Genomic DNA, 16,016 nt, shown 5'->3' with positions numbered 1-16,016 from the left:
AAAAAAAAAAAAAAAAAAAGAAAAAATCTCCCCCCATTAAAACACTATTTTTGTGGAGCTGGGGGTGGAACCCAGGGCCGTGTCAATGGCAGGAAAAAGCTCCGCCTCTGAGCTGCATCCTAAGCCTATGGCTCAGTATTTTTTTTTCAAGATTTATTTATTATGTATAAAATGCTCTGCCTGCATGCCAGAAGAGGGCACCAGATCTCATTATAGGTACCTGGGAGGTACCATGTGGTTGCTGGGAATTGAACTCAGGACCTCTGGAAGAACAGCCTGTGCTCTTAACCTCTGAGCCATCTCTCCAGCCCAGCTCAGTATTTAAGGCTGAGTGATCAAAAAGCTTTGGTAACCACTTCCCTAAACAGAACCACCAAAGGGAGCAAAGCCTTCCTACTTTTCCTCATGGATTTCATGAGGCTACTCCAGCTGAAGGAGACGAGTGTGGCTTTCAGGAAAGGTCTGCTGTCTCCTTCTACCCGTGTTTACACACGGGAACATCATGAGCTCTCTCAAGGGGTGCCTCAGTTGGAGGACCAGGCGAGACCTGCCTGGCAGTTCCCGGGCAGGCAGTGTGCACAGTGGGATGGACTGGCTTCAACACCCCATGTTTACGAGGCGTTCCTTTGAGAGTGCCACCCATGCTTCCCAGGGTCCTCAGAACGCCTGCCCTGAGTGGCGGGTGTCTTAAGTTGGGGAAGGTGGAAAAGCACGCATGCAAGGAACAGGAAACCAGTCAGTTTCGACAGCATGTCAGCAGCTGTGCCAAGAGGATGAGTTCATTCGCCAGGCTGCGAGGTGTATAGAGCCGCCCCCAGCCCAGGGTTAAGGGCCCACCCTGGGGACGGTGCAGCAGGGTTCTTACTGGGACACCTCTGCGATGTGCTTGTGGCGCAGTGCGATCCACAGGTCGTCGTCCTCATCCAGAAGCACCTCCTTCACCCGCGCCTCTCCAATGCCGCTGGTCTCGTATCTGCAGGAGAGAGGACCTGGGTGGCCTGGCTCCCCATGGCACCTTCTGGGCACCCTCTGGATGCTTTGTTGGTTTTATGAGACAAGATATATATTCGTGTATATCCCAGGCCAGCTCCAAGCTAAAATAGCCAAGACAGGCCTTGAACTCTTGATCCTCCTGCCTGTACCTCCCAAGTGCTGGGATCACAGGTGTGCACCACCACACCCAGATGTCTCCTTCGGTTCCTAAGGATAACAACTGTGTTCTCAGCTACCAGCTGACCCGGGCATGGCTCATAACGCCACTGACCATCTGACAGCTGGCCAGGTCATCTGGGACAACACCAAGAAGGGCAATTCCCTGGGCAAAGAAAAAGGGCTCTGCCCAAAGCCAACAGCCTGGGAGGAAGTCAGGGCAGGAATCCCAGGGAGATTCCAAAAGGGAGAAGGGCTGAAAGCCATGGATATTTTTAGAATATTCATTTTTAAATTAGTTAATTAATTGATTAATTAATTGAGACAAGGTGTCTCCATATAGCCCTGGCTACACAAGAACTTGTTTAGGTAGACCAGGCTGGCCTTGAACTCACAGAGATCCTCTTGCTTCTGCCTCCCAGTGCTGGGATTAAAGGCGTGCACCACCACAGACAGAAGAACTTTTTTTAAAAATTTATTTATTTATTAAAACTTTTATTTTTTAGAAAGATGTGTTAAAAATAAAAAACAAAAAAAAGATGTGTTTATTTTATATGTGTTTGAGTGTTTGCCTGTATGTATGGATATATGTATAACATGTGTGTGCCTGATACCCACAGAGGCCTGAAGAATGTATTAGCTCCCCTGAACTAGAATGACAGACAGTTTTAAGTCTCTTTGTGGGTGCTGGAAATTGAAACCTGTCTTCTGCAAGAGAAGCCAGTGCTCCTATCCACTGAGTCATTTCTCCAGCCCTAGAATCATTTCATTTATTTTTATTTATTTATTTTTGGTTTTTTTTGAGATAGGGTTTCTCTGTGTAACAGTCCTAGTTGTCCTGGAACTAGCTCTTGTAGACCAGGCTGACCTCAAACTCACAGAGATTCCCCTGCCTCTGCCTCCCGAGTGCTGGGATTAAAGGCGTGCGCTACCACTGCCTGGCTCATTTTATTTATTATGTTTGTGTTTTGCCTTCATTTATGTCCATGCATCAGGTGCATGCCTGGTGGCTGTGGAGGTCAGGAAAGGGCATCAGGTCCCTGGAACTAGAGTTACAGATAGCTGTGAGCTGCCACGTGGGTTCTGGGAATCGAATTCAGGTCCTCTGGAAGAACAACCCATGCTCTTAACTACTGAGCCATCTCTCCAGCCTCAGAATCTCTATTGTAAGGCCACTCTGTCTTGAGACAGGCTCTCACAGTAAGTTGTCCAGATTGGCCTCAAGCTCAGGACCTTTCTGTCTCAGGCTCCTGAGTGCTGAGATTACAGGCAGGTGATATTTTTATAAGGAAGAAAGCAGTTCCACTGCACAGAATAGTCAGTTAGAAACCCTGTTGAAGCCGGGCGTTGGTGGCGCACGCCTTTAATCCCAGCACTTGGGAGGCAGAGGCAGGTGGATCTTTGTGAGTTCAAGACCAGCCTGGTCTAGAAGAGCTAGTTCCAGGACAGGCTCCAAAACCACAGAGAAACCCTGTCTCGAAAAACCAAAAAAAAAAAAAAAAAGAAAAAAAAGAAACCCTGTTGAAATATTTTACCAGGACTGGAGAGGTGGCTCAGTGGTTAAGGGCATGTCCCCCCAAATATACTTATCATTATGACACGCATGCACACTACGCATACACACAAAGGTAAAAAGTGAAAAAGCCACAAACATATCCTTTTCATTAGGCAGAGGAATCCCAGTCATCTGCAGAGCCTGTCACTGTGGACCCTGTCACTTTCTACTTACTTGTAAACGTCATTTTCAATAGGCAGCAGGTCATAACTCATAGCCTGAAAAGTCAATTCATGAAGCACAGGAGAGCTGGGGTCAAAGCCACGATCCAGGATCAGGAGCTGGGACCGTGCCTTGTCGGGACCCTGGCAAGAAACAGAGAGATGCTTCAGAAGCCACACAACCAACTTGAGAGGCTCCAATTAAGGGAACTGCTTTGCTACAGAGCTGCAGGAATAGAGCTCAGTGGGTGCTGTGCCTGGTGCCCAGCAAGAGAACCAGTTCCTGCAGGGGATGTGCCGGTTTACCAGGGGCTTCCTGACACAGCCCTGAAGCTATGGCTGGGGCCAAAGCGAGCGTATGCAACAGAGCACAAGTTCATGACGAATGGGTGACTAACTGGAGTGAGTACCCAACACTGAGGGGTCCAAGTACAAGTCCACAGCACTAATGGAAGAGTTCTGTGTCTGGGGATCCACTAGGGTCTCACACACACTAAGTAAGCATGCACTCTGCCCCCAGCTCTGGATCTCAGCGGCAGCGTTGGTTACACAAAACTTCGTATGTGTTAAGAGTGCAGAGAACCGTGCGTATGTGGAGCATACGCATGGACTTGTGGAACCAGTGAGGTGCACTGCATAGACAGAGGAGACCACCTTCTGTCAACTCGCTGTCTTTGCTAGTCTGTTACTGGAGAGTTCCCTGGGCATTCAGGGCTGAAGCTGGGAGGACAAACAGGACATTCTGAATGCTTCTGCGTCAGCCTGCCCCAGAGGCACGGGCACTTCACTGGAGATCACTATGCAGGAGGAGAAGCAGCCCTCACGTTCGTTCTGTGAGCTGCAGGGCTATGCCGGCTCAAGGTTGGCCACGTAAACACTGTTTACTCAGAATGAGGGCCTCGCTGTCCAAGGCCAGGCTTACCTCCCCCATTGTGGGGTCATCAGCTTTGTAAGCGTCCAGCTTGTCCTGGATCAGCTGAGCCAGCAAGGCATTGTCCTTGTATTCCCTGACCAAAGGAGAAAGACAGAGGGTAAGCCACCTGTGCATCTAAATAGCATGCCAAGAGCCTCTAGGCGGGATGCCAGCAGTGCAGGAGAGCTGGGAGCTTCTTCTATATTAGAATTTTACCATAAGAATGGACCCATGGATGTGAGGCATGGCAGCTCATGCTTAGAATCCTGGCACTTGGGAGGCTTGGGAAGAATAGCCACCACAAGTTTAAGGCCAGCCCGGGCTACATAGCAAGACCCTGTCTCAAGAACAAGCAAACCCATATGCTACATATGTAGTTTAAAAAGAAAAATCAAGTGCTCTGCTTAGTACCTAGCCTGTAAAAGATTTTTCTTGTTTCTTTTTCCAGCTTAAGCAGAAACAGAAATAATCTTTATTCCATTCAAACCCCCTTGCCTCTTAGAAGACAGGCCGGCAATCTGCACTTTCGCCAACCTCAGTGCCCCTATCACTCTGTTCCCAGCTCAAGCTCCTGCTACCCAAGCCTCAGCAGACCAGCACAGAAGGGCAGGCTCAGCCCACGGCCCTCAGAACCACTCAGAGTCATGCGCTGGTGGCCCTGGCCTGGTGCAACTGTGGGCCTGAGCCACACAGAGGCCTTGCTCCCTAGACCAGTCCATCCTTTCTGCCCAGAGCTGCCATCACTCAGAAGCCCAGGCCTTCTGCTTGCATTTGGTGACCTGGCTACACGGCCCCCTCCTGCTTCTCCTTGCCCTGATGTGCTTTCCTGTCCCAACCCCTCAGGAGGTCTCGTGATATTAAACCTGCTCTACATGGCTACTATGCCATACTACACTTGCCCTTTGCTTACGCCAGCAGCAGAGTCAATGCTCTCACCCTTCCTTACCCATCTACTGCAAGCTGAACCCACTTTTAAGACCTGCCACATGCCCACTCTACAGCCCTACCCTGTCCTAGGCTGGAGGCCTTTGCTCACTGTGGATGCCCCCTAGCACTTGGGTATGATGAGCAGGGCCTCGGTGAGCGCGTCCCTCACTTACTGGGATCCATCATTACTTGCTCGCGGGAACATCTAAGGGTGGAACAGTGTCTTTAGTTCTAAGGCCCCCAGCACTCAGGAAGCAACGAGTCAATGATTTTATAAAACCCACAGACTGGGGACTATAGAGATGGCTCAGAGGTTAGGAAGGTAGACTTCTCTTCCAGAGGACTCAAGTTCAATTCCCAGCGCCATATCCATATATATATTTGAGACAAGGTTTCTCTGAGTATGCCTGGCTGCCCTGAAATTCATTCTGTAGACCAGGCTGGCATCAAACTCAGGAATCCACCTGCCACTGCCTTCCAAGTGCTGGGATTAAAGATGTGTACCACCACATCCAGTACTACATCTTTTTTAAAGATTCAAAGACTGGCTGGGTGGTGGCGTACACCTTTAATCCTAGCATATGGAGAGGCAGAGGCAGGTGAATCTCCAAGTTTGAGAACAGCCTGGTCTACATAGTGAGTTCCACGAGAGTCAGGGCTTTGTAGAGAAACCCTATCTCAAAAAACCCAATACATATATATGTACATGTATATATGTGCATATATATGTGTACACATGTACACATATCTCCAAAGACTGTGCCCTTTAGAGAATTATTCACTGTACCTCCCTCCCTCCATTTCTCTCTCTCTCTTTCTCTCTCAATTTTGAATCAGGGTCTTATGTAGCCCAGGATGGCCTCAAACTTGCTGTGTATCTGAGAACAATTGTGAACTCCTGATCTTTCTGCCTCAGCCACCCATGTGCTAAAATTACAGCTGTGGCCCGTCATGCCTGATTTTGTATTTCACTTTCAAAACCTCTGCAAAGATGATGTTGGTTCGAAAACATTTCAAAGAGAATAAAAACCAGAAAATGACTGCAGTGGCACAGGGGTTTATATTTTGATTATTCAGTAACTAAATATAATATACTCTTTTCTGGATGTGCTAAGAGGTAAGATAATTGACAGAATATTTTTATTTGTAATTTTTGTGATATGTGCGTGGAGGAATGTAAGCATGGCACATGTGTATGGGTGTGAAGACAACTGTGGAGTTGGTTCTCTCCTTCCATCTGTTCATGGGTTCCGGGGATTGAACTCAGGTACTAGTGGGACACAAAATACGCCATCCAGAGCAGCCCAGCATGCTGCCTTACCCCCGATACCGCACAGCTGGGTACTCCTTCAGGGTGGCACACAAGGTTGCAATCTGCTCTGCCAGGCGCTCCAGGATAGGATTCTTCATCTGAGCCTTGTGGGGGCTGTAGAAGCTTTGGAAAGAATCAGCAGAGTCCAGGGAATACACCTACGAGGAAAACACACGCAGGGGCTGTAAGTCCTAGTGTTGAACTGCTGGCGCATCCTCACCCTGGCGGCCTGCTGCCTCTGTGGGCCCCGGTGCCAGGCACTTCCACTATCAGTGAGCAAAACATCCCTGCTCCCCGGGAGTCGGACACATACTAGGGGAAGACACATTAAACACATGAAAAGTACATTGTATGAGGTCGAGGACTTGATATAAAGTTGAGAAAAGAATGAAGCAGGCGGAGGGTGCCTGGACCCATGCCGGAGGATCTCTGAGAAGGGTTTCAAGGGGCTGAGGTGTTTCTTGCCAGCAGAAGACTTCCATGAGGAGGGAAGTGTGAAGCCAAGGATCTTAGGGTGTGTGCACCTGGGGCATCTGACTACAATGTTGGGGGAGGTCACTGCAAGGGTTCATAGGTCAGTTTGAGTTTGCTTTCAATAAACAAAAGATGAGCTGGAGATTGTGCCACAACTGTGGGCAAATAAGGGAGCTTTTTATAGGATTAATAATATCCTGTCTTCGGCAAATGGCTCTAAGTACTCCCTCCTCCTCCCACCCCTTTTGGTGAAGGCTGTGGAACTGAGAATTCTCTTTAAGAGGGAGTACAGCAGCTACCAGAATTCTCCCAAGTTCTTACTCATGTGAACTACCTGGACTTCATTTTAAAAGTGGTCACTGTTATTATTATTTTTATTACCATTATTTTTTAAATAATTCTTTATTTATTTATTATGCATACCATATTCTATCTGTGTGTATGTCTGCAGGCCAGAAAAGGGCACCAGACCTCATTACAGATGGTTGTGAGCCACCATGTGGTTGCCGGGAATTGAACTCAGGACCTTTGGAAGAGCAGGCAATGCTCTTAACCGCTGAGCCATCTCTCCAGCCCCTTATTACCATTATTGAGACTAGGACTTGCTCTGTAGTTCAAGACAATTTGGAACTTACTACTTAGCTCAGGCTGGTCTTGGATTTAAGGTACTTCTCCCTCAGAATCCCAAGCGCTGGAATCATAAGGATGAGACTGTTTACCTTAAATAGTGATTTCATTCACTTATTTAGCTTGAGACAAGGTCTCTCTATGCAGCCCTGGCTGACTTGGAACTCAGTCTATAGACCAGGCTGGCCTCAAATTCACAGAGATCCGCCTGCCTCTGCCTTTAGTCCTAGGATTAAAGGTGTGGGCCACTACGCCTGGCAAAAAATGATTTTTAAAACTTACTGTTTCTCTGCTGGGTGGTGGTGGCACATGACTTTAATCCCAGCACTCGGAAGACAGAGGCGGGTGGATCTCTGTGAGTTCAAAGCCAGCCTGGTCTACAAAGTGAGTTCCAGGACAGCCAGAGCTGTTACACAGAGAAGCCCTGTCTTGAAAACCAAATGAAACCAAAAAACTTACTATTTCTCATGTTTTCTGAAATAAAATGTGCTGTGTGTGCTAAAGCTGGATTCTGTTTAATTCAGTGATGGTGGGGTTCAAAGTGAAGAAAGTAAATATATACAGCTCTCTAGCAGGAGACAAGCCAGCTCTACCTCTTCCTGTTCTCTCTCTCTCTCTCTCTCTCTCTCTCTCTCTCTCTCTCTCTCTCTCTCTCTCTCTTTCTCTCTCTCTCTGGCAGGGTCTCATGTAGCCCTGACTCACCTCAAACTTGTTCTGTAACTGAGGATAACCTTGAATTCCGGATCCTTCTGCCTCCATTCATGTCCCCAGTGCTAGGAACACAGACCTGTGGCATCATGCTCAGCTTATAAAAACCCAGTTCAAGGCTTCCCGCATCCTAGGCAAACACTACCAACCGAGCTGCGCCCCTAGGCCCACAGCTCTCTAACACAGGCTCCCCTACAGTTCTTGCAGCTGATCCATAAAGATCCAGTAGACATCTTTCATCACCACAGGATGAATATAAACCCTGTGGCTTCTGATGCCTTTGGCCCAGAGAAAACATTTAGACAGGTCCTAAAAATACTCAAATAAATTTTGTTTCTGCTCTCACCGTCAGCTTCACCTCTGTGAACCTAAAAGCTTTGCTTCTGTTTTTCTTCCCCCCATGGGAAGGACCTTGCTGCTGGGATCTTTGGGTGAGGCTGAGTGAAATGCTAACAGCTGATGACGGAGGTGACCATCTGTTCTCTCAGCACATGACAAGCTGGGGCTAATGCCAATAAAAACAGAGTCCTTTGCGGCAGACGGGCGCTCTGCTCTCTGCCCCTCCTCTCCTCCCTCTTTTAGGGATGGCTACTTTGGGTTTTAGAGGAGTCACTCAAGACGAGTGAGCGGTGACCAATGGTGACACATACAAGGACCACAGTGACCGTAAGCATCAGCAACGGCAGGTGACTGAGACGACGTGTTGGGCAGACGCATGGAAGACCATTTCCCTTAAATAAACACCGCAAAGAACACCACTTGCTGATTCAGAAAACGATCCCTTCCCCTCCCAACTGATGGAATAACGGGGAAGCACACTGCACCTGGGACTCATAGGGCAGAAACGCAATGTTGATTTCCGTCAGCGTCTTGATGACTTTGGCTGCTCGGGATTTCACCAGCTCGTTAAACAGGGCATCTGGACACGCTGCAAGAACAAAGACGACTGTGGGGTTTCCGTCCATCCGCTGACCCGGCCAACAGCTGCGACGTCACTGCAGCCCTTGTTCTACTCAGACTTTTAAAAAGGCACCTAGTAAGTTCATCCCATCCTCAAGATATCAGCACCTTGAGGTGTAGAAGTGGAAAACCACCTGCAGGCCCAGCGAACAGACTGAGATACGAGAGCTAACAAAAACTATTCGGGGATCCCGTGGGAAAGAAAAAACTGAGGTCACTAAGAAACGGTGAGGAGGAAAGCACCCCAGATCGCAGAGGTATGGTGAAGAAAGAAGACACAGGACCAGCAGCGCAGGAGGAAAGACAGCTGAGGTGCAGGGCATCGTACTGGCTGACGGTCCCCAGTGCTGTCCCCTGCTTCTTTGATCATCTCTAGGTTCTGTTCCTGGCTGCTCCTTTGCTGTATTCTCAGGGTGGCCTGTGGGGTTATCCCGAGGGGAGGGTCTATCTGGTGAAGGCTGCCTCTTTATCTCGGTAGCTACCTGGCTCCTAACAGCTTATTAACATACACAAACCCTCACAAAATCAGAAAGCCAACTCTGGGGCGACCACAGCTGCAGAGACAGCAGAAGGACTGTCTAATGAAGTCCCAAGGAACATTCTTCTCGACAGGAAGCTCTTCATTCTCAGAGAAGCTCATCATAAAAACTACCTCTTTTGGTAGAGAATGTGAGTGTGTAAGAGTGTGTGTGTGTGTGTGTGTGTGTGTATGAACACGTGCATGTGTGTGAGCAGTCATGTGTGTGAACACTTGTGCATGTGTGTGAGCACTCATGCATGTGTTTATGAACATGTGCATGAGTGTCAGCAGTTGTGCGTGTGTGTGAACACTTGTGCATATGTGTATATGAGCACTCATGCATGCATGTATATGAACATGTCCATGTATGTGAGCACTCATGTGTGCATGCATGAACATGTGCATGCATGTGAGTAGTCATGTGCATGTATGAACACATGCATGTGCGTGAGCAGTCATTGTGTGTGTATGAACATGTGCATGTGTGAGCAGTAATGCATGTGTGTGGATATTTGTGCATTTGTGTGAACACTCATTCATGTATGTGTATGAACATATGCATGTGTGTGAGCTCGTACATGTGTGTGAACACTTGTGCATGTGTGTGAGCACTCATGCATGTATGTGTATGAACACATGCATGTGTGTGTCTTACATCGCTCATCTTCTCAAGGGATAACTGGATAACTACAGTACAGCACATTTCTGCTGCTCTCTTCTCTCATGGCTCGCAGTGGAGCTGTGTGCTAACCTGGGCCAGCAGGAGCAGCTCACGAGGTACTTACAGTCTGTGAAGAACACATGGGCAGCCCGGTATTTAGCAGTTGGTGGGTCCTTAAAGTCACTGATGAGGGAGTGGACGGACTGTGAACAGGAACAAACATCATTCAACTCAGGTTTAGAATTCAGAGCCACCGCTACCTGACCAAGCCAATCTGCACTAGAGTAAGGGCTTCTGACATGTGACCCAGGCACTGAGTTTGATCAGAACCAGGCTCTGAGCATTAAAGGCAGGACCGATTATTCCAGAATGTGGCTGACTCCAGAACGACAGAGTCAGTGCCACTGGGACCTGGGCTCCTGAGAACAGACCATGGAACTGTTCAGAACCTTCCAGAAGATTTAAGTAGACAACACTCTGGCACATTGGCTACAGAAGCTTACCCAAAAGCCAGTGTGGAAACTAGGGGACTTTTTAATATAAAGAGCCCCAGCCTAAGGGTTTCTATGCTGTGCTGAAACACATGGCCACAAGCAGCTTGGGAAGGAAAGGGTTGTTTCAGCTCACTGTTCCATCACTGTCTACTGCTGAGGGAAGGAAGGCAGGGTGGGCACCTGGAGGCAGGAGCTGAGGCTGAGGCCATGGAGGGATGCTGTTAGCTGCCTGCTTTGAAAACACATATTGCCGGGCGATGGTGGCGCACGCCTTTAATCCCAGCACTCGGGAGGCAGAGGCAGGCGGATCTCGGGGAGTTCGAGACCAGCCCTGGTCTACAGAGCTAGTTCCAGGACAGGCTCCAAAGCCACAGAGAAACCCTGTCTCGAAAAACAAAAACAAACAAACAAACAAACAAAAGAAAACACATATTATCCAGGACCACTTGGGCCTAGGAGTGGCACTGCCCACTCTGCACTGGGTCCTCCCTACAGACTTGCCTATAGCCCATCTCGGGGAGGCATTCTCTCAACTGAAGCTCCTTTTCCCAAGTACCTTTTAACTTGCGTCAAACTGACAGAAAACAAACTATCAGTCAAAAGGAGGGAGATGGTGTTTGTATGGATCTGAGCCAAGGAGGACAAATTTGAGTACTAGCTGGATACTGAAGAAATAAACCCTGGAAACAAAGACCAAAGCCTGGCTGTGGAGCTACCTGGAGAGAGCGTGAGGAAGACTAGCACGTCAGAGGTGGGTTCGGAGTCAGCTCTGCCTGCCACTCTGCAATTCCCTCCTTCTCGCTGCACCAGGCCCCACCCCACCCACCTCTGACCAATGCTTAAACAGAGCAGTGTGTTAAATGCTTACTTAACCTAGAAATGTCAGGCGTCCCATGCCACACAGCCTAAGCCCAACGTTTCAGCCTGAGCTGGGAACACTGGGGGATTTACCTTCTCCGACGGGGTAATGAGGTACACGGCCTCTAGGCTGGGGAGCGGCTCTCTGCGCTTGTTGATATCCTCCACAACTAGACAAAGACACAGTCCACAGTGATTAGGAGAACTAGGAGCAATCTGGCCAGGCCCTCGCACCAGCACAGGTGACAGTAGACAAGGAGCCCTTGCCCTTCCCTAAGCACCACGTTCCCTGGAGAGGAAGCCCACTGCTTCGCTTCACCTGAGACATCAGGAACCCTGAAATCTCTCCACAGAAGACCCTCCCCATCCAGCTTGCGTTCCTTGGCCCATTCTGTGAAGGACAGACTCTCTGCCCCTCCTCATTTAAATGATCCCCTTGAATTCCATGACTTTTATCTGTCAACAACTTTGTTGAGCTGGAGCACTTGTCAAGGACACGTGTGGCCCGAGGTTCACCCTCCAGCACTGCACACTAGGCCAGCAAGCCACCCTTTCCCCCTTTCCTGTGCTCCCCTAACGAGGCACTGCAAATACATCTCCCACATGACTGCATTTTCTCCAGCAGCCTCAAGATGAAGTGCAGCCAGAGACTTTGGTTTTCTTTATAGGCACAGGGCAGGTAATGTAGACCAGGCTGGCCTTGAGTGCAAAGATCCTCCTGCCTCTGCCTCCCAAGTGCTGAGATTGTAGATGTGAGCCCCACACCAGGCTAGCCCAGATGATTACACAGCCGACACTTTACTGACTGAGCGTCTCCAGCTATTTTCCTCTATTGCTTGTGTTCATCAGAAGCAGCAGTGCAAACGTGAGCGGGAATAGGCCACCCCTGCCACTGCTGTGTGGTATCCCACACCTATTTAAACCGTCCTACTTTATGACATAGCATCTCACTCATACCCCAGGCTGGGCCCAAACCTCACTATATAGCCCAAGCTACTCTTGAATTTATGGTAATCCTCTTAATTTCTGAGTGTGGAGATTACAGATATGTGCCACCACATCCAACTACCCAGTCTCTTTTTTTTTCCTAATTGTTTTACACTTGTCTATTGATCGAGCTGGTATGTGTATGTGTGTATGCATGCATGTGTGTAATGGAGGTCAGAGGAAACCCTATGCAAGTTGGTGCTCTCCATGGGGGTACCAGGAATCAAAGCCATTATCAGACCTGGCAGTAATGTCTGTACCCACCAAGCCGTATCACCAGCCCAACCTTCCCATACTTGATGGGTTCTGGCGGCTTTCACATTGGCTTCTTGTGAGCAACAGTCTGCACACTCCTGTGCATGTTTGTGGGGCACACGCCTGAGCTGGTTCAGAACACACATGTAACTCTGAGCCTGCTGGGTCACAAGGCACGTATACCTTAAACTTTATCACATGCGGCCAAGTGCTTTTTAGAGCAGCTGCACCGACAGGCATCCATTACACTGGGGACTACATTCTTCTACCGCTTCACTGACCTTACTACCCTAATCTGGAGTGCCCAGGTGTCTCACGGCCCTCATCAGAATGAAGGTGAGTACTTTGTACCCATGTATCAGCTATTTGGGTCTCTTCTTTCATCAAATATTTGGGTTGTTTTTTCCTATTTGGTAGAGTGCCACCTTGCTCTTAAAAGTGTTTAGTTTTAAATGACATATATGGGTGTGTGTCTGTGCACATGAGTGCAGTGCCCATGAAAGCCAGCAGAGGGCAGTAGATTCCCCCTGGTGAGTCACCTAACGTGGTGCTGGGAACTGAACAAGGATCCTCTGAAAGAGCAGTACACACTCTTAACCACTGAGCCATCTCTCTAGTCCCAGTCTGTTTTCTCAATCTGGCCCTTCTATTTGACGTTCCTGTAACCTATGTTTAAGGAGCACCCAGTACTGCATTCTGTGAGCTTCAGGCACCACAGGGGCTTCTAGTCTTACCACACAGGTTGCTGGAAGCATCTAAATTCACAGGACAGTAATGAATAGGGAGGGTACAGCATGCTGCAAGGGAAGCGGAGAGTGCTGTGCTCACTTGTGATTCCCTCGGTCATGATGTCTGTCATCTTGCAGCAGGAGGACAGCATCCTCATGCTTAACTGGTCCACCACCAGCACCTGGAAGGAAGAGAACCAACCGCTCAGGGCTGCACAGCCCCCATTCTCTCACTGGCTTCCTGTAGGAGGCTATTCCCTGGGGCCTGGAGGTGAGCTGGGGCACACACTGCCTTCCCTTCCCAACCTCAGCTTCTAGACACTGACTCGGCTTCAGGAACTTTAAAATACTCAGAGGCATGTTCACAAAATCAGACAAAAAGAGGAGGGAGTGGTGACAGCACCGACGCTCAGAGGCTGTCACAGCCGTGGTGTTTTCACGGGGTAACTTGCTCTCACAGAGACTGGGCACTGTGCACATGTACGGTGGGTCACAGGGCCCAGCGCAGCTGCCATCAGGGTTCCTACCTTCAACAGCACACATCTGTCCAGACTAGATGCACAAGAATGCTCCAGCTCTGCAGTGTTCCCCTCATCTTCCCTAAGTCCCTCCACCCCAGTAGAGAGAAGGAGCCAACCGTGAGAGCAAGGCCTTTCTTCTCCTTCATGGTATAAAGCAGGAGGAGGCCATGAGCTGAGTGAGCAGCACAGTCAGCCCTGAGCAGAAAGCTACTGTCGCACAGCAGCCCCTGATCCTCATCAATTCCCGGGTCTGCAAGTCCTGCCTGATGGAAAGGGTGAAAGAGAGACATGCCTATGAGTTCCCACTAGATGGCCTCCCCTCTAGAACTGTGGAGACCAAAACAGAACCCACAGGGCCATATCTGGGCTTCAACGTCCTTCTGTGCCAATTAGCTCCCAGGCCAATGAACGTGAGCATGTGTGGGCTCTTGACTCCAGGGAAACGCCAGGTTCCAAGTGGACAGTGTAGACCCTTCACCAGCACGAGGAAGGTCCCGAAGAGTCACACCACCTCAGAGAACCTTCACCTACTGAGGTTCCACAGAAAGAGCCTCTGGACCAAGATCACACAGGAAGTCATGCATGGTCCCGTGGGATGCTCTCAATCCTGCCAACTACCCTCCAACTCTGTGTGTAGGTGGGGGACTGTGTTTGCATGTGTGTCTTCATGTGTGTGTGTGAGTGCACATGCTGATGCCACGTGTCCTCTTCAATAGCTCTCCACTTTATTTACTGAGGCAAGCTCTCTGGCTGAACCCAGATCTCACCAATCCTGCTGACCATTCTAGTTAGCTACCTATCACCCAAGTGCTGGGGTCACAAGCCAAGCATGTCACCACGCTGCCCAGCTTGCTTGTGTGGGTGTGGGATGTGCATTCTGGTCCTTACCCGTGTGTGGGTGTGGGATGTACACTCTGGTCCTTACCCTGGCACAGCATGTAGTCCATCCACTGAGCCGTCTCCCCAAACCCTTCACACAAATGAACTCACCTTTAGGGTCACAAACTGCTCTACTTACCTTCCACTCCCCCTTCTTCTTAACTTTCTTGATCACATCATGCATAATCTCTAGAAAAGGGGGGAGGGGGAGAAAGAGACAAGGGGAGAGGAAGGGAGGGAGAGAGGGAGGAAAGAAAAGGGAGGGAGGGAGACTGTTACTGTAATTTCAAAGACTTCCACACCTGCCTATTGGCCTGGGGCATGTGCCCTAGGCCTTGCTCTCGTCAGTTCTGCAGTTCAGTCTGAGACTGAGACACAGTCACCCACCACAGAGGAAGTTCTCTTCCTGCCTCCATAAAACCACCGACTCACAGACACTTTGATCTCACGGCTTCTTTATGATTCCCAAACAAAAGACCCCAGAGGTTATCTGTACGGGGAAATATCTGCTGGCCTCCAGAGCAAAGCCGAGCCAGGCATGTGCGCACACCTGGAATCCCAGTGTGTGGAGGCTGAGGTCAGTGGAGTCTGAATTAGAGGCCAGCCTGGGACTCAGAGGTAGCAGAATGTCAGCCTGGACAATGAAGGAAGATGCTGTCCCCAAAACAAAGGTACACTGAGAAAAATGCTCGCCAATTTCCTTACAATAACAACAAACCAGTGCGCGACATGAGTGACACTCTAGCAGATGAGCAGTAACTGTTCTCTCAGTCAAAGAAATCCCAGGGAGAACGCTGAGGTCTACATCTTTGTGGCTCTCCTTAATGTCTGGCTTCATAGCGGACAGCTGTCTGTCCCTTCTGCTTCTGAAACCAATCTGTCTGGAATCAGGCGACATCTGGAAAGGGCTCAGAAGAGCATGAAAAGGAGAGCAATGACCTCACAGCCTTCCTATGGAGACAGCTGTGACCTGAGTCCTCCTGAGGACGTTAGACTTGGAAACCACTGTTCTAAGTCATTAAAAGGCCCTGATCAGGTCTCTGGCCCCAGAGTCCCCTTCAAATGCTCCAGTCAGCAGGGGCCTGAGGTCTTCCACACTGTGAAGTCATCTGTGCCATGTTCTCACCAACTGTCATATTGACACACATGTTTAAACGGCCTAGTGGCCTCACACGCAGGTCTGAATGGCCACAGAGGCCTCACACACGTCTGAATGACCACGGAGGCCTCACACACACGTCTGAATGGCCACGGAGGCCTCACACACGTCTGAATGACCACAGAGACCTCATACATATCTGAACAGCTATGGAGACCTAACACACGT

The 16,016-nt window shown here is 49.4% G+C and overlaps 1 protein-coding gene across 2 annotated transcripts in view; it reads right to left on the bottom strand.

Moving 5' to 3' along the window:
* Stxbp1 (syntaxin binding protein 1) overlaps positions 1–16,016 on the bottom strand; it is a 61,313-nt gene that overhangs the window by 21,651 nt on the left and 23,646 nt on the right. For both annotated transcript variants that reach the window (XM_005346032.3, XM_005346033.3), the window contains exons 2-10: positions 14,829–14,878; positions 13,390–13,471; positions 11,413–11,489; positions 10,092–10,170; positions 8,651–8,754; positions 6,027–6,175; positions 3,788–3,872; positions 2,879–3,009; positions 866–973 (exon numbers count right to left, since the gene is read on the bottom strand). In XM_005346032.3, the coding sequence (XP_005346089.1) occupies positions 866–973; positions 2,879–3,009; positions 3,788–3,872; positions 6,027–6,175; positions 8,651–8,754; positions 10,092–10,170; positions 11,413–11,489; positions 13,390–13,471; positions 14,829–14,878 (865 nt within the window). The remainder of the gene's footprint in view (positions 1–865; positions 974–2,878; positions 3,010–3,787; positions 3,873–6,026; positions 6,176–8,650; positions 8,755–10,091; positions 10,171–11,412; positions 11,490–13,389; positions 13,472–14,828; positions 14,879–16,016) is intronic.

This window comes from Microtus ochrogaster, chromosome 4 (assembly GCF_000317375.1).
Source record: "Microtus ochrogaster isolate Prairie Vole_2 chromosome 4, MicOch1.0, whole genome shotgun sequence".
Lineage (NCBI taxonomy): Eukaryota > Metazoa > Chordata > Mammalia > Rodentia > Cricetidae > Microtus > Microtus ochrogaster.
The sequence above is the reverse complement of the archived record's forward strand: the minus strand, read 5'-3'. Positions and strand labels throughout refer to the sequence as shown.